This window comes from Mustela nivalis, assembly GCF_964662115.1.
Source record: "Mustela nivalis genome assembly, chromosome: 7".
NCBI classification, from domain to species: Eukaryota; Metazoa; Chordata; class Mammalia; order Carnivora; family Mustelidae; genus Mustela; species Mustela nivalis.
Window position 1 is genome coordinate 102,030,365 of NC_139026.1, and position 19,413 is coordinate 102,049,777.

Consider the following 19,413-nt stretch of genomic DNA (forward strand, 5'->3'; position numbering starts at 1 on the left):
ACTATTCTGCAAATGACCACATTTGTTAAATGGGTACATAGAGAGATTAATATAGAAATATTATTAATGTAAATACAAATTATTGTATTAATGTAAATACAAATAATGCTATTGGACGTATCCAAAGCATTTGAGAATTTCCATTTTTTGCCTTACCAGTCCTTTACTTTAGCCAACAACTTCTTTATAATCATAGAAGTTATATAAGTAGCATTTTTAAAAATACCAATTGTTTTATTTTCTTACTCTTAGTATTTTTAAAATTAACTAAAGCTTGTACTTTATTCAGATGATCTGAGTTTTTACCTAATGTCTTTTTCCTGTTTCAGATCCCATACAAGGCACCATATTACGTTTAGTCCTCTAGTCTCCTTAGTCTCCTTTCTGCTACTAAAGTCTTCCATAACCCAAAGTTTATTACTATTGCTTCCCGAGCCAGAGTTCATAAAGTGGCGATACACTAACATTATCTGAGCACATACTATGTGCCAGTTTGTTCAACACTCTACGTATCTTAACAGTGCTTTGAGGTTAAGTGTAGAGACCACTTTTAGGCAACAGGCTTGAGCACTGCAAACCTGGGCAAAGCCAAAGGTCCCACAGAGATCACGGAGCTAAATATACAAAGAGGTATGCTGTGTGGCCCTCCCTCACCTTGGAATAGTCATAGGCCCAAATGGACCAATAAGGTACTTATAACCAGGCAGAACTCCTAAGATTACCAAAAAAGGAAAAATTCCATACGTTCACATATGCTCTCAATATACCCTAGCCCTGCGGCCCCTCACCATTGCCTGGTAGCAGACAGTGTCTCCTCTGCTGTCCTGCCAGCTGCTCCCTTGCAGTGCATCCGATAGACGTCTACCTCCTGTGTTCTGTCTTGGCTGAACTCTTTCACTGCCCTCCTCACCAGCACCCCTCCAATCACCATTATTATCTCCATGTTACAGGCAAGGGCAGCATGGGAGTAAGTAACTGACCTACAATTAAATACCTGGGGAGCAGCGGGGCCAGGATTCAGACCCCAGCAGTCTGATTCCCAAGGCCACAAACTCTACTCTAAAGTCCTATGCTCTACAAAACATATAAACATATGGATCTATGTGAGCATGTGCAGTTCAGAGTATTATGTGGGATCTGAAAATGGGACGTGATAGTATGAGAAATGTCAGAAACCTCCACTGACCACAAAGGCAATCGAAATTACTTTGGTCATATTTCAGAGAGTGCAGAGAGCTTTCTGTACATTAGTTCACAATTTAATTCCAAGACCACTGGGCAACTGCAGTGCCTGGCAAAAAAGAGACTACAGGGGCACGTGCCTGGCTCAGTGGGTTTAGCATCCAACTCTTTTTCGGCACAGGTCATGATCTCAGGGTCCTGAGATTGAGTCCCATGTCAGGCTCCTTGCTCCAGAGGAGTCTGCTTGGGATTCTTTCTCTCCCTCTGCCCCTCCCTGCCCCCCAACCCCTGCTCTCTCTAAGAAATACTTCAAAAAAGAAAAGAGACTACAATATTAACTGCAGGAAGGAACTGTCCCAGTTTCAAATGAGAGATCTCTATTTGTATGTTTGGTATTTGGAGAATGCAGGAAAATGGGTACAGTTAAAACCCTAAACTCTAGAAAAAACCATCTGGCGATCTTTCAAACATAAACTTTCGGTGACACATGTGAGAATCCCCGTAAACACTGTGAACACAATGCAATAGAAGTTCAACTTAAAAACAGAATGGCCATTTGGAAAGGCACTCATCAGCTCTTTCTCTTTTTGTAGCACTGTAACCAGAAAACTCTCTTTTCTGAGGGTCACAAAATCTAACAAGTTCCCTTTTCTAAGGGTTCAAAACTTGCCAGCTTTCTGTACCACAGTATCAGTAAAGCATGCCTCAGTCATCTGCAATGATGAAGCGAAAAAGAAGTGACTGGGCACAAAAAAGAAATAAGAGCACATCACTCAAGCTCAAAGTCCTCCAGAGAACATTCCTCCACTTTCTGGAGCGTAGCTCAACCTCACCTTCTGAAACAGGTGGCTCTTTCTGACCTTCCTCCCCTCACCTTCCTGGGACCATCCTCTCCTCACCTTCCTTCCTCCAAGGACCGGCAGCAGGCAGCACTCAGGCCTACAACGGTCACACCTCTGGCTTTGAATTCCAGGCTGTCTCCTGATGCTTGGAGATTATAATTTGCCTAGACTGTGCTCAATCTGTAGATGGTCAGTACGAGGCACAAGGAAAATACACTGATTCCCACAGGAGAACTTTTGCGAACTACACTGACCAGACATCAAAAAAGGCCACTAGGCCAAGACCTCTGTCAAACGAGACCAGCAGGCTGACATCTTCCTACTTGCTCTCCTTGGCAAATGTTCGGAGGCATGATTCCACTTTTCAAACTTGATAATTTCACAGCCAGACTAAAATCTGGACTTCCTCAGAAGTGAAAATTGTCTGACTTAAGTAAGATAAGCAGACACCTATTGTTCTATCTTAAGTGCTGGAGGTCTGAGGGAGGGAGCTGTTTTTGTAAGCCATGCCTTCAAAATAATAGAGGCAAAGGGCAGAAGTCCAGAGGTCTTCCACAGACCCACTGAGAAAGGAGTTAATAACAGAACACTCAGCATTTTGAGAGTTATTGCTGGAATCTTTCTAAACACTCCTGTGATGCCGGCTCGTCTATTTGCTATGATGCCGAGAAGGCTGGAGGGTTCTACCTCTTCCAGGGTGTGCTGAATTATTAAACGTCTCTGCAGCCAGCTTTGGAGGAGAACTCCAATGGATAAAATGGTAGAAGTCCTTCCTCAAGAAAAGAGACACTGTCACCTGCAAACTGCAGGAATGAAAGAGCAGAATCTGGATGACTAGCAGTAACAGTAAGACCCCAGAAGTTTCCCAACACCAGCTCTGATTCTTGTTAAAATGTGGATGTCTTCATGTTCTGCCTGTTACTGGAGTCCTCACTACACATTTCCATCCCTAGAAGCCATATATGCTGGAGTTTTCCAGGTGCAGATGCAAACCTGTATGTGAAGAATGTAAAACACTTAGTATAATATTATTTGCTCTCTTGTATGTATATCCTCAGTGTATTGATCCAGGATTATAAACATTATTCTGGGTGGTAAGAACCAGATCCTATAACACTCTATAGGAAAAAACACAAGACTAGTTCTTTTCACAGTAATTTGAACTATATATTCTATAGCGTTGTGCTAAAATAGAAATCGATACTGGAAAAATTTTAAATAATTGTCTGAAAGGGTCTTAAGAGATATTAAAAGTTCTCATCACAGGGCACCTGGCCAGCTCAGTTGGAAGAGAATGCAACTTTGAATCTCGGGGTTGTGAGTTTGAGCCCCATGTCAGGGACAGAATTGACTTTAAAAAGAAAGTTCTTATGACAAGAAAAAAAATTTTATGTGTGGTAATGGATGTTAATTACACTCAGAATGGTGGTTATTTTGTAATGTTTACACAATTATATTATACACATAATGTGTTATGTGTTATGTTGTGTTATACATAATGTGTTATGTGTTATGTTATGTTATATACATGGAACTAATATATCTCAATTAAATCTCATTAATAAAAATTATAATATATTGATAGCTTCAGAAAAGAATATTAGACCTCTATTTCCTAAAGTATATTAAAGTCAGATAGATACCCCAGCATGACGCTTTTGGTTGAAACTAAAATGCAGGATAGAGTGTTTTTAAAATATGATTTAATCAGATTACCAGCTTTCATATAAGAAAGGAATTTTAAAAGCCCCCCAGACAAGATAAAGTCAGTGTAAAATAGATCAATGATAATAAGTGCTATGGAGAGATATAAAGCAGGGGAAGGAAACAGAAAGGGCCAGGAGAGGATGTGGCTTATAATCTTCAGTAGTATACAAGATTTACACCAAAGAAAATCAATGCAATCATGTTAGTAATTAATAATGAAATAACTGAAATAACTGTATATCTGGAAAACTTTAATTTTTATTTTTCATTTTTTAAAAGATTCTATTTGACAGATAGAGATCACAAGTACGCAAAGAGGCAGGCAGAGAAAGAGAGGAAGCAGGTTCCCTGCTGAGCAGACAGCCAGCCCAATGTGGGGCTAGATCCCAGAACCCTGGGATCATGACCCGAGCGGAAGGCAGAGGCTTTAACCCACTGAGCCACCCTGGCTAGAATATCTGGAAAAATGTAAATACATTTTTTATATCTGGGAAAATTTAAACACATTTTTAAAAAGATTATGAGTTATGGGCAAAAATTATAATGGAAATTTAAAAATGCACAGAATTGAAAGATAACAAAAACACTACATATAAGACTTTGTAGAATGCAGGTACAGCAGTGCTTAGAGGAAATTTTATTTGCTTACAAACTTCCATTAGAAAGGAAGAAAAATAAAAACTTGGAAAATGGCTAAAATCAACAAGTCAGGAAATGACAGATGCTGGTGAGGATGCGGAGAAAGGGGAACCCTCCTACACTGTTGGTGGGAATGCAAGCTGGTGCAACCACTCTGGAAAACAGCATGGAGGTTCCTCAAAATGTTGAAAATAGAACTGCCCTATGGCCCAGCAATTGCACTACTGGGTACTTACCCTAAAGATACAAACGTAGTGATCCAAAGGGGCACGTGCACCCGAATGTTTATAGCAGCAATGTCCACAATAGCCAAACTATGGAAAGAACCTAGATGTCCATCAACAGATGAATGGATCAAGAAGATGTGGTATATATACACAATGGAATACTATGCAGCCATCAAAAGAAATGAAATCTTGCCATTTGCGACAACATGGATGGAACTAGAGCGTATCATGCTTAGCGAAATAAGTCAAGCAGAGAAAGATAACTCTCATATGATCTCCCTAATATGAGGAAGTGGTGATGCAACATGGGGGCTTAAGTGGGTAGGAGAAGAATCAATGAAACAAGATGGGATTGGGAGGGAGACAAGCCATAAGTGACTCTTAATCTCACAAAATAAACTGAGGGTTGCTGGAGGGAGGGGGGTTGAGAGAAGGGGGGTGGGGTTATGGACATTGAGGAGGGTATGTGCTATGGTGAGTGCTGTGAAGTGTGTAAACATGGCGATTCACAGACCTGTACCCCTGGGGATAAAAATATATGTTTATAAAAAATTAAAAATTAAAAAAAAACACTTGGAAAATAAGAACTTAAAAGAACTGGCAAAATAATGCTCACAGAACAAGTAAAAGAGAATAAACTAGTGAAATAGAGAATACACAATGTAGTAAATCAAAGAAGCAAAAAACTTGTTTTTTTAAAAACTAAAAAGGGGCGCTTGGGTGGCTCAGTGGGTTGGGCCTCTGCCTTCAGCTCAGGTCATGGTTTCAGGGTCGTGGGATCGAGCCCTGAGTCGGGCTCTCTGCTCTGTGGGGAGTCTGCTTCCCCCTCCCTCTCTCTGTCTGCCTCTCTGCCTGCTTGTGATCTCTGTCTGTAAAAAAAAATAGAATAAAAATAAAAAAATAAAACAACCAAAAAATTAAAACTAATAAAATAATCATACTTCTAGCAAAGTCAATCAAGGAAAAAAGGAGGAAAGGCAGACAGTTGTTATTTTTTTTTTTTTTAAAGATTTTATTTATTTATTTGACAGAGAGAAATCACAAGTAGATGGAGAGGCAGGCAGAGAGAGAGAGGGAAGCAGGCTCTCCGCTGAGCAGAGAGCCCGATGCGGGACTCGATCCCAGGACTCTGAGATCATGACCTGAGCCAAAGGCAGCGGCTTAACCCACTGAGCCACCCAGGCGCCCCCAGACAGTTGTTATTAACAGAGAAGTGGCATAACTGCAGATGATGCAAAGATTAAAAAGATATGAGAATATCATAAATGATGTTAAGCTAGTAAATCAGAAAATGTTTAAATGTGGAAGCAATGACAAATGTTTTTTCTTGATGAAAGCGCTAGACCTAGATAACTTTACTGATGAGTCCTACTAAACATTTTAAGAGTCAGATAATTCCAATATTACATGAAATCCTCCAGAGAACAGTAAAAGAGGAAAAAATCCCCAACTAATTTCAAACACTATTACTCTCAGATCACAATATATTTTTTTAAAAGATAAATTAATTATCTCTACTTTTTTGTTTTAATTTAGAAGCAGAAGCATATTCCTATATGCCTCATGGGTCAAAGAAGAAACCATTTTGAGAAATTAAAAATGCTTAGAACTTAATTCTAATGAACTCTGCTGTCAAATCTTGTAAGATGTAGCACAGGTGATACTTCAAGGAGAATTATCATAAATATATATTAGGAACAAAGAAAAGAAATATTTGTTAGGAATAATACTTATATTAGAAATAACAATTATATTAGAAAAGAAATATATTGTCTTAAATGTTAATAGTACCAAAAAAGGATAATGCACCCAACGTAAGAAAAAAACCCAAAGAAAATCAGAAAGGTGGTAGTAAAGATAAAAGTGATAATCAATAACATAAAAAGAAAAACTAGCAAAAACAATCTCTTTTAAGATTCAGCAAGAGGGACACCTGGGTGGCTCAGTCGGTTAAGCAGCTGCCTTCAGCTCGGGTCATGATCCCAGCATCCTGGGATTGAGTCCCACATCAGGCTCCTTGCTCAGCAGGAAGACTGCCTCTCCCTCTGTCTTTGCCTGCCACTCTGCCTGCCTGTGCACTCTCTCTCTCTTTCTCTGATAAATAAATAAAAATAAAATCTTAAAAAAAAAAAAGATTCAGCTAGAAAAAGTTAAAGCAAAAAAAATTTCAATAATACAGATCAGCCACTTTTAAAAAAATAAGAGAATACTACCATTAACACATCAATATATTGGAAACATAAAATGGACAAATTTCTGGAAAAATATAACTTAACTGATGCCAGAAGAAATAGAAAGAATAATCCTATAACTAATAAAGAAAATTACTAACTGCTGATGAGTTAAAAAGTTCTTCTGACCAGAAGAAATAGAATAAATAATTCTATAACTAGTAAAGAAAATGACTAACTGCTGATGAATTTTAAAAGTTCTCCTGATGCCAGAAGAAATAGAAAGAATAAGTAATCCTGTAACTAATAAAGGAAATGACTAACTGCTGATGAGCTAAAAAGTTCTTCACACAAAGTAAGTATCTAGACCCAAATAGTTCTATCAAACTTTCAAGAAAAGGAATATTCCAAAATGTCAAATTTCCACAAAGTTGGAAAAGAAGAAATACTCTCTAACACATTACCAGAAAGGAAAACCATAGGCTTGTTTCATTCAAGGAATGAGAGGCAAAACCCCCTAATTATTGGCAAACTGTATCCAACTGTTTTTATCTTTTCTAAAATTTTTATGTTTTATTTATTTTTTTAAGTGGGCTCCACATGGGACTTGAACTCACAACCCTGAGATTAAGACCTAAGCTGAGAGGAAGAGCTGGATGCTTAACTGACTGAACCACCCATGTGCCCCCCAACTATTTTTATGTACATAAAATAAAATGATGAGGACAGGTGGGCTTTGTTTTGTTTTCTTCTTAAATTGGGCTCCAAGCCCAGGGTGGAGCCCAATATGGGGCTTGAACTCAACTCTGAGATCAAGGCCTGAGCTGAAATTCAGGATGCTCAACTGAATGAGCCACCCAGGCACACCAATACAGGTTTACTTCTGGAATGCAGAGAAGGTTTAATATTAGGAAACCCTTAAACATTACTCAACACATTAACACATTAAAGAAAATATTATTAATAGATACAAAAAGAGATAACATTTAATCACCTATTAATCATTAAAACCTTAAGTAGACAAGAAATACAAGAGATTTTACTTAACTTGATGAAGGGTGTATGTAATAAACTGAAAACGATCATCATCCTCTAAGAGAGGAGGAGCTTAAAACCATTCCTTTACATCTAGAAAAAGGAAGAATGCCAAAGTCACCACTTTTATGAACTTTGTATTCAATATTTTGCCTAGGGCAAAAATACAAGAAGAATAAATTAAAGCCTTAAAATCTGGCAAGGGGGAAATAAAATTGTCTTGATTTGCAGGTAATTTTTTTACAAAAAAAAAAAAAAAAAAGAATAACTAGACATAATAATAGACCAACCAACAAAGTGGCTGGATACAACACTAATATGCTAAAGTAAATTGCATTTCTGTATAACTGAAAACAATTAGGACATAATTTTAGAAGAGATCTCATGAACATTAACAAGAATTATAATATATCATGAAATAAATATAACAAAAACACAGAAAATGTAAAATGTTACAGTAAGATATTTTATTTCAAAGATTTTATGTATTTTAGAGAAAGCATGCAAGTGGGGGAGGGGCAGAGTAAAAGGAAGAGAGAATTTGAAGCAGACTCCATGGAGAGCATGGAGCCCAATGTCAGGCTCCATCTCACAACCCTGAGACCATGACCTGAGTTGGACACTTAACCAACTGAGCCACCAAGGTGCCCCTACGGTAAGATATTTTATTTATTTATTTTAAAGATTTTATTTGAGAGAGAGAGTGTGAGCACAAGAAGGGAGGAGGGGCAGAGAAAGAGAGAGAGGGAGAATCAGGCACTCCACTGAGCAGCAACACTGACATGGGGCTCGATCCCAGGATCATGGGAACACAACCTGAGCTGAAGTCGGACACTTAACCAATTGAGCCACCCAGGCACCCCTTCAGTAGGATATTTTAAAAAGAACCAAGTAAATGGAGAAATATTCATATTCGTGGGTAGGAAGAATTAATATTATATAGACATTAGCTCTCTTCTAGCTGATTTATGTCACATAGTTTCAATCAAAATGCCAAAGGGTTTCCCAGGGAAGGAAAAACTAATTCTAAAATGTATTTGGAGGGACACCTGGGTGGCTCAGTCTAGTATGTTCAGTGTCTGACTCCTGCCTTCAGCTCAGGTCATGATCTCTAGGTCCTGGGACTGAGCCCTGCGTCAGGTGCCATGCTCAGCAGGGAGTCTGCTAGAGGATCCTCTCCCTCTCCCTCTGCCCCTTCTTTTGTACATATACTCACTCTCTCTCACTCTCTAGAATAAATAAATAAATCTTTAAAATGTTTTTGGAAAAGAAAAGACCAAGATCAGTAAGGTAATTCTGGAAAAATAAAGAAGGAGGATTTGGTTTCCTACATTTAAAGATTCATTATAAAGCTATAGTAATTAAAAGAATGTAATACTGGTGCAAGAACCTACAAATTAACCAATGAAACCCAACAGCATCCAGAGATAAACTCATGCACATATGAAACTGCGATCAAGACAGAAAGAGCTGGTCGGTCACTTTTTAAAAGAAGGGACTGAGAGGCACCTGGCTGGCTCAGTCAGGAGAGCACACACTTGATCTCAGAGCCATGAGTTCAAGCCCCACTTTGGGCCTACAGCTTATTTTAAAAAAATAAAATAAAATAAGGAACTATTTAGCAAATGGAGCTAAAAAAAAAATTGGTCATCCACATGAAAAGAACTAAAGATACATCTGTAGCTCGCAGTGTGAAAAATGTACGTCAGATGAATTGGGACCTTATATGTGAAGAGCAAATTTTTCAAACATTTACAAAAAGATATAGACAGATATTTTTCTGACCTCAGAGTAGGGAAAGAAATGCCAAACATGAGTTAATAATTGATACATCTGAAAAAATTAAACAACCTCTGTTTATCAAGAGATAGCTTTTATAATTGTGAAAGTACAAGCTACAAACAGGGAAAATATATTTGCAAAAGATGTAACTGACAAGAGTAACAGCGAGAACACACTAAAAAGAAAACTCACAAATCAGTAATATAAACTAAAGGATGAATGGGTGAAGAGATGAGAACGTATTTTAGTGGCAAAAACACATGGCCAGTAAACCTGTGAAAAGATGCTCTATCTTATTAGCAATCAAAGATATACAAATGAAAACAAAATACAATTTCACCCCAATAGATGGACTCTCCAAAGAAACCCGTCTTCATGCTAACTGCCAGTTGTCCACCAAAATATTCCTCTCCTGCTATGGTCATAGAGTTGTAGCAGGAAACCAGACTGTCTAGGTAGAGTATGTTTGCCAGACTCCCTTGCAGCAGATGTGGCCCTGTGACTAAACTCCGACCACTTAAATGAATGAAAATTGTCTGGTATAGGTCTGGCCTGGATTTTAAAACACTGACGCAGGTGCACCTCACAACTCATTTTCCTTCCCACAAGCCAGCACATAAATATACTTAAAACCCATTTTTAATCAGGCAGTTCTCTAGGTGATGGAAGAGCAACAATATGGTGAAGACTCGGGCGCCTGGGTGGCTCAGTGGGTTAAGCCGCTGCCTTCGGCTCAGGTCATGGGATCGAGTCCCGCATCGGGCTCTCTGCTCAGCAGGGAGCCTGCTTCCTCCTCTCTCTCTCTCTGCCTGCCTCTCTGCCTACTTGTGATCTCTCTTTGTCAAATAAATAAATAAAATCTTTAAAAAAAAATATGGAGAAGACTCAAATAACTTAACCAGGCAAATAATTCTGGTGGCCCAGACTGCATACCTTCAGAATGTTGTATGAGGGACACGTGGGTGGCTCAGTTGGTTAAGCTGCTGCCTTCGGCTAAGGTCATGATCCCTGAGTTCTGGGATCGAGTCCCGCATCGGGATCCTTGCTCAGCAGGGAGTCTGCTTCTCTCGCTATCTCTGCCTGCCTCTCTGCCTGCTTGTGTGTACTCTCTCTCTCTGGCAAATAAATAAATCTTTCAACAAAACAAACAAACAAACAAAAAACCCAAAAACCAGAATGTTGTATGAGAGAAAAAGCAAAGAAAGGGGGAGAAATAAAGGGGAAAACAGGGGGAAAGGCAAGGAAAGAAAAAAGGAGGAATCTCTATTTTTACATTCTTGTGAGATTCCCGCATCAAACCAGGAAACTGAACAAGGTATCCTGTGGTCCAAAAACACAGTAAGTACAGCATATACCAAGAAGGAAAACTACCCAGAAATTCATCCCACCATGCATGACAGTCTGCAGTGTACACGTAAAGCTTGATCTGCTATGTGACGCAGTCATAGCAGTGACCGGCACAGCACGGACACTCATTAACTGTTAGGTGCTGCTGTGATTGTTTTTAATTATTATTTCATCATCCTTATTATAAAATATTTCTCCATGCCAAAACATTCTTCAAAAACTACTGGTAATGACTGCATTACATTCCATGTATACAAGTTAGCTAACCACCCCCAATGGCATTCAGTTAACCATTCCCCACTGTGGGACATTTAGACTGGTTTTAACTTTATGACATTCTAAAGAAGTTACACACTATTTCAATTCAATTTAATTTTGTGGTCCAAAACCACAGTATTTTAATATTTTAATAATAATAATATTAATTTATTTAATAATAAAATATTTAATATTTAATAATAATATTTAATATTTTACTGGATACCCTACATAATTCTGAATGAGAACCACATTAACTTATACTACAAATGGATGACAATCCAAATGATTGCTCTACTCATTCAATAAATGTTTAATAAAGCTCTGTACTAAAAGGTATGAAAGATACATAAACGATACATTTTGTTATCAAAGTACTTTCAGGACACCTAGATAGCTCAGTCAGTTGGGCATCCAGCTCTTGGTTTCAGCTGGGGTCGTGATCTCAAGGTTATGGGGTCAAGCCCTGTGTGGGTTCCACACTATGGGTTTGGAGCCTGCTTGGAATTCTTTCTCTCTCTCTCCTCCCTTCTTTGCCTCCCCATCTTGAGCACACCAGTAATCCCTAAAATAAATAAATAAATAATCTTTTTTTAAAAAGTACTTTTTGTTTTATGTCAATAAAGCTGGAGGAAAAATCATGACACAGAAGAAAATGCACAGTTATAAATGAATTCTTCATATCCATATTGATTTAAAAATACATATATTTTTCTCAAGACCATAAAATTAAATCAGTGACTTGATTTGATGTCTTTAGAATGCTTTCTACCACAGGTAAATAAAATGCACAGACTGGATTACAGTTTTCATTTTCCATACAGCATCACTGAACAAAGATAAAGAAAATTCAAAGCAAAAGTTGTAAGTAAACACATGACAGCCCAGGCCCAGGAAATAGCACACTTTTAGGCTCTGTTACCTGTACTTGGATAAAAAATAATGACAATATAAAATCGAGTTATAAGGAGCTGGGAATCTCCCTGGTTTGCTTATCACATTTCCCTTTGTATTTCTACCACGAAACTCGCTCCACTCCATTCCAAAAGTACATGGGACTTTATCAGGATGATTAAATATTCACTCACTTTGGGATCTAGTCAGGTAGCAGACCAGTGATCATGTATTTGAATTTTGAAAAGCTTATCTAAGTCAAAATGTAACAAGAAGCAGTTGAAATGTGAAGAAAACTAAAATTACACAGATAACAAGGACAGATTTTTACTACTTATTATGTACCAAGCCTGTAATAAAGCTTTCCACAAATCACCTCACTGAAACCTTACAAAGGCAAGAAAGGAAGTACTATTATCATCCCCATTTTACAGATGAAGAAACGGACTCTCAAAGATGACAAACGTGATCACTGGCGGGGCTGGGTGGTTAACACCAAAATCTCTGCTCTTAAACAATATGTTCTATTTCCTCCCATCTTGAAATATCAGCAGGAATACATATATATGTAATCAAAACACTAGACAGTAAGTCAGGACCAACAGATAAAAATACTTTTAAATAATGAAAAATGTCTTCAAATAAGTACTCCTCATCCCACTTTCTACCTTCAAAAAAAATTAAACCAAAAATAGAGTGATGACACATACACCTTATCCCCTTTTCTTTACCTTAATTCTTAATTGTCTAAATTGAAGGAAAAGGAGTCGCATGATTAAAGTAAGAAAAGGGTCTGGCCACACAACAAAGCAAGCTCTCTCAAACCAGAACCAGAGCTGAACATGAGTGACTCCTAAGTTGGTCAATGATTCGCAAGAGTAAGGGAAGCAACACAGACTGTGGAAGTTGAGGTTGGTCATCCTGTACTGCCAGCCTTCACCGGAGTTCAGAAGGATGCATTCAGCCCCAAAATTTCTCCCAAACTGTTCTGTAATGTATTTTGAAGTTCATGAAACCAACCAGGGTTTCTGGGCCACATAAAAGGGCTACTGAAGTAGCTCCAATTAGCTTGACCAAAATTTCAAGCAAGTTATATTTGTACATGGTCACCATATTTTTTTTTCTTGATCCTAAGGCAAGCCTGTGAAGCCACTACCTGCACATTGTGGTTTCTTGTAATGATCTTGGGGGGTTGGTGGGGACACTTAGTTACACTTACCAATTTAAATAACTCCTCCTGTTAACAGAGCAGAGGAGTTGCTGTTCTCTTCTAGGTCCAACTACAGTGCCCTCAGTGACTGTAAAGTCTAAACAGCAAGGGGCCCCGGGGTGGCTCAGTCAGTTAAGCATCTGCCTTCAGCTCAGGTCATGATCTCAGGGTCCTCAGATCGAGCCCCATGTGAGGCTCCTGCTTAGCGCAAAGTCTGCTTCTCCCCATTGCTCATGTGCACGCTCACTCTCTCTCTCTCAAATAAATAAAATCTTAAAAAAGAAGAGAAAAGAAATCTAAACAGTGAAGTGCTCTATCTCCTGCTCTACTTTGTGAGGAATCTAAAAGTAAATCATTGTTCCTGAAAACAAACCTGGGTTCTAGCCCCAGGTAGGTTACACTTAATTGTGTAACTCTATCATTATGCTTCCTTGCATCATGTAAGGATGATGTCTAAGATGATGTTTAGACAGGAAATGTCTAAAGTCCCTCCCAGCTATAAAGTTTTAATTCATAATTTAAGTTTGTTGCTGTTTTCTATTACAGTTCAGATGAAAGAACATCAGATGGAGACACAGGTTCTATATTAGTGACAGCAGTGCTCCTTCCTATTGAAACCTACTGTATGACATAGGGACCTATCAAACTGAATTGGTATTTCCTCATGATCCATCTGCTACCAAAATGTACTATTCGTAGTTCAGGCAGCAGAGTGGCTGAAGAACAACAGATTTTCTTGGCACTTCCTGTACATATGGCATATAGAGGAGTAGGAGATTATCCCTCAAAAAATATTGCAAATGATAGCTGTCAAATCCTAGCAACTAGCAACATGCATTATTAAAAGCAAACACAACCTCTAGGTCCATGAGTTCCACTTCACAAAATGTGTCTCCTGATTCTTTCAGTTCCCATATGGGAAGCAGTATTTTTTATATGTGTGCCACAATACTATAGCTGCAGAATTCGAAAATTGCATAGAATACTAAAATCCAGAAAATCTCCAAACCTTCTGTTAGCCAGTTGTTACCATTCCCCTACTAAGCTTTTTGCCAGAGATGCTAACAAGCAACAGAGTCAACTGATTTGTGTTTCATATACTTTTCCAGACAAGCTGTCTTCTTAAGAGCCCCCACAAACAAGAAATTGACTTCTCTGGATTCTAAATCTTTGGGAGGTTGACTAACACAATGCATGCAATAGTCTTTCTTCTCCTAGCTGGCACACTCCTTTTAAATTACTGCTTGAGATCCTTCTGTCTCTGATTTAAACACATCTATTCCTTGACAACTTGTAGAATTCATAATTCTATCCCCTCTTATAATTGGGCTCTATAGTTTTCTGAACATGGTTTTGTTATTTTTCTCTATTCCCTATTGCATTACATTTTAATTTTCTGAGAACTCAAATAATAAACAGTGTTTGCAAATTCATTATTAAAAAAAAAAAGTGAAACCAAAAATAATTTCCCCCATAACAGGGTAGCTGAAAGAAAATGCAAAAAACCTGAAAATTTTACTAAGTTATTAATATGAATGGACATAACATCTTCAATCAGACTCAAAGATCATTAGAACCGAGAATCCAAACTCTTCATCTTATAAGAAAACCAAAAGCCAGAGAGAAGCTATGTGACTTACTCAACGTGATGTATCTAACTAGATGTACCTATAGTTTCACACATAAAAATTACACATTGTCACCTATGATGTCTCTTTTCACAGTTGAGAATAGCTCCATGAAGTTTGTTCCCAAAACATGTACAGGCAGCCACAGTGCCAAAATCTCACACCTGGAGTCATTTCTTTAGATAAAACCATTATCTCAAAAATTCCGAGATTCATACAACTGGTATCAGGGAAATGGGAGAGAAAAAGAAAGAACAATACTCCAGAGTATAAAGTTCTAAGTCAGAAGGTTAAAAAAAAAAAGTACACATAATCAAAAATGACTCTTGAAATCACCCATACACCAAAGTCACCTAGAGACTCCAACACATGTGGCTTTATTCACTGGGAACAGATCTATGTCTTCTCTTCTGAGTCCAGCCCAGCCAAGTTTTCCTTTAGCAATTGAATAGACCACATTTCTTTTGTTTATCAACAGATGAAATAGTTGGCTGGAATTAAAAGAGGTGGTTGTTCCAAAACCACATACCTTTAAACAGTGGACTAGCACTCTGCTAGGGTAAAGGGCTCACCCTTGCAGAGGGACTCAGCAAATAAAACAGAAAACCAGAGTGCTGCATTTCTCATCCTTACAAAGGAACCTACTCCCACTGTGCGGAATGGCTTGGCCTCATGCACTAGGTCACTGTCATTTTTCTCCCACTCGTTTCTTGATTTTGCTCAGAAGTACAGGTGAATTGGGGCCACTGAAGAGGTGTGCATGACCCGACTCCCTTGTATTACCCTATTCCCGTAATTGCATATGGATATAATGACCTGGATTTGAAACAGAATAGGTGGAAATAGATAAAGTCTGGATACAGGTCCTGATGAGAAGAGCAGGTCAGGTTAGGAAAGAGTCAGAAAACAGCCTGAAGACTGGGGTATGTGTGAATGAGGAAGGTTGAAGAGAACAGAGAAGATCACTTTCTATGGGACAGAATTTGTTCCAAAAATAATCCTCACCATGTTCATAATTTTTTTCTTGGATTGGATTTGATTGACACATTTTAAACGTTGCAATACATCCCATTTTATTGATTTCTTTTTAACATAGAGGGCCTTTTATCTCAAGCATATCAGTAGTCATATAACAATAGAATTCACTCTCTGAAAGAAATTAATCATGAGACTATTTTTCATATAAGGACCTGATCATGAACAAATGACTTTGGAGCAGAAATAATGAAGCCAATACTTAAAAGGGCATTCTGCCAGTCATCACTTCAGGCAGCAAGAAAGCCAGACTGCCATCCCTCAAAGATCTACCACAAAGAGCCATGTGGAAAACCTGCACAAGGAATGGTGACTAGGAGTCCCACTTAGAATGAAAGGTTTCAGGCTGTGTTGCACTCATTAAGAAAGATTCTGCTTCTTAAAAAGTTTGCCTGTCACTAAGGAAATAATTACTTCTCAGCTAATATAACTTTCATATCAATATAACCAGTTCCTATAAGTATAAATTATATTAATTACAAGCAGTTATAAATCATTTCTTGAACAACGCTGAGCTCAAATCCATTATCAGGGTTAGCCTAAAGAAACATGAGTCCCCAGGCTTGTACATTACATCTGTGGCCATGATGAGTTGGTCCAAATTCACCCTCGGGTGATGGAGGGTCCCCCTCCAGGTCCTCTCACAGGACTCCAGGCGTTTTCACAACTTGACCACACAAAAGAGCACTGAGGCTGCTCCTGCCTTTCCCAAGGCAAGTAAGGAATGCCTCCCTCAGCAGCCCTCTTATAAAACTGTATCTGAAAAAACACAGGTGTCCACACAGCAATTGTTATGAACTTTGCATTGAATATTCCAAAGAACAGCAATCTCAACACTCCATCCATTGTCTCAATAGGGTAAACCACCCAGGAGAGACCACAGAAGAGGAAAAACAAAACCAAAAAAATCCCACAAAAACACAACCACTTTGACAGTACTACAAAATACTTGTACTAGAGAGAAAACATATTTTTTAAACCACAGGGCACATTAGGGAAAAATGTTTAATCAACATTAATTAGGTTCCTTCATGACTTGACAATGTAAATGGACTGAAACTATTACTTAAATATTCAAACCAGTTTACATGGAAGTAGCTTTCCGCAAACGATAAAGCGATATTCCCATGTGAGGGTGAAAGATGGCACTGAATTCTGGCCCATTATAAAGGAGGAGTCAGATTCCACCAGTCCCTGCTTGGTTTAACTGCCAGGCTTTCAGGGAGCTGTTTTATAAAGGGCGGACTCACCCTGATAAATGGTGAATAGTGTAAATGTCTAATATCATCGGCAGTCGATGAAGCTCTAGACCACTTGGAGTCCAGACTTCAGAAAGACGGCTGCTTAAAATATTAAGTGTATGTGTGTGTGTGTGTGTGGTGACAAAGATATCAGTTAAAAAGAATCATAAGGAGGAGGAAGAGGAGAACTGGGCAGGAACCACTGCTGCTGCCTGCCTCCCCTGTAAGTTGCCCGGCTGCCCGGCTGAAGGTGGCTGAGTTAAAGCCAGTTCTCTCTCTGGTGGAGGTGCGCTCTGGCAGCCGGGAAAAGCCACCTGGTTTCCAGCTCCCTGTGGGCTTGACGAGACTGGGACTGGGACTGGGAAGAGAACTGGCTTGTACGAACCCTGGGGTGGCTCGACCAGAGACTCTGGCTGTCCCTCAGCGCCTTCCTCCAACGCAGACACCAAGTTAGAAAGGCAACTCCTCCTCGAGCACAATGACAAGAAGGCACACAAAAGGAGCAAGGCAGCCGCTCCCATCCTTACCTTTGACTTGACTTTCATACTCGGCTATGATCTCTTTGTCCTTTTTGAATCTGCTCGGAGTGGACATTATCCAGCTGTTCTGGGTTTGCTTTCAATGGGCAAGTTCTGTTAGGCTGTCACAAACCGGTCTCCTTGGAGAGGCAGAGAGTTGTACTCCCACACACCGGGAACCCAGAGGCAGCTCCGACAGGAGGTAAAGGAGGAGGAAGACGAGGAGGCGGAAAGAAGCAGCGAGCCGGAGACTAGATTAAGCCGGGCGCTGGCACCATACTCTCCGGTTCGACTGCCGTCGGTGATCCGGCGGGGAGCCGGGCTCGGGGCCGGAGAGGCCCGGCGCGCAGGCAAACTCCTTCGAGCGAGCGGGGAGCGGGGGGCGTCTCCCTGCCCACCCCACCCGGAGCCGGCCACTTCCTCTACGGCCGCGGGGCGGACGCGGGCTTCGCGCCGGCGCTCCGCACCATTGTTAGAAACCCGCACCCGGCGCTCGGGGCAGGGCCGGCCGTGGAGGGCGGGCGCCGCGACCCTCCCTTCCTGCTCCCGCCGCCGGCTCCGGCGCTCGGGGGGTCCCACCCGGGCCGGGATGCTGCTGCCGCGGCCGCCGCTCCCCCGTCGGCAAAGGCGGCTGCCAGCCCCCGGGCAGGCGAAAGGAAACGTAATCCTAGAGCGAGTCCCCGCTGCTGGCCGGGAAGGCGGCCGCTGCGCCGTTCGAACGCGTCCTGGGTGCAGCCCCGGCGGAGTTTAGGTCTCGACAGCCGGCGCCGCGAGGGGCCTCTGCCTCCTGGGCCACGGGGCGCCGGAGCCGCCTCTTTCTCCTCGTCCCGCTCTCCGCTGCTGCCCCCAGGAGGCCGCCGCTGCCCTGCACACTCGCACGCGCACCGGGAGGAGCCGCGCCCCCGGCGGCCGCAAAGTTGCCGGCGCGCTCACGGCCCCCGGCTCCCCGCGCCCAGAGAGCAAGCGGCGGGCGGCGGCCTCACCTGCCGCTCGGGACTCGGCGAAGAGGAGCGGAGCTCGCGGGAGGGGCGGTGCCGCGGCCCGTACCCTTCGCTCTCGCCCCCGCCCCGCTCGGTGAGGAGACGCCGGCTGGCCCGGGAAGATGGATGCCTCTCGCCGCCACCCGCGGCCCCGCCCCGCGCGCCGAGCCGGGGCGGCCCTGGGCGACGCCCCCCCGCGCCTCCCGGTGCCGTAGCAGGGCTCGGCTGGGTTCGGCGGCCGGACCGCAGCCCCGGCAGCTGGAAACTCCCTTCCCGACCCGGGCCGTCCTGGGCCGAGGGAGGGGGCTCTGGAGGGGTCTTTTCCAGAATGCATCGGACGAAACCAGAGTTGGAGCTCTCCATGGCAGGAAGGGCTGGGAGTCATCTTGGACCCCCGTAGGGAACCTGGAGGCTCACTGAATTGTGCACGACTTGGCGCTTAAAAAAAAAAAAAAAAATCAAAGGACGGTGAAGCTTTTCAGTCGAGATGGAGAAAAAATACCCATCTTGAATACAATATAACCCCCATCCTAGAAGTAGCCCCGGGAGCGAGAGTGGTGGAAAAGGGGTGGGTGGTCACCAGCTTTGTGAGGGACGCCAAGTACCGCCTGGGACCTTTCCTGTCTCCTTTCCAATCGCTTCCAACAAGAGTGTGGGCCTGGTTTATCAAAGCGATTATTCAGAGGCGTGTCCAGTATACAAATGTTTTCCTTGCAA

The 19,413-nt window shown here is 41.3% G+C and overlaps 1 protein-coding gene across 2 annotated transcripts in view; it reads right to left on the bottom strand.

Annotated features, from left to right (window-relative positions):
- The window catches only part of SRGAP1 (SLIT-ROBO Rho GTPase activating protein 1), a 269,866-nt gene extending 251,369 nt beyond the window's left edge, over positions 1–18,497 (bottom strand). The window contains exon 1 of one of the 2 annotated variants that reach the window (XM_082742529.1): positions 17,726–18,497. In XM_082742529.1, coding sequence (XP_082598655.1) covers positions 17,726–17,792 — 67 coding nt within the window. In that variant the 5' untranslated portion in view covers positions 17,793–18,497. The remainder of the gene's footprint in view (positions 1–17,725) is intronic. The other variant, XM_082742530.1, reaches the window with a different exon arrangement.
- Positions 18,498–19,413: the final 916 nt, after the last annotated feature.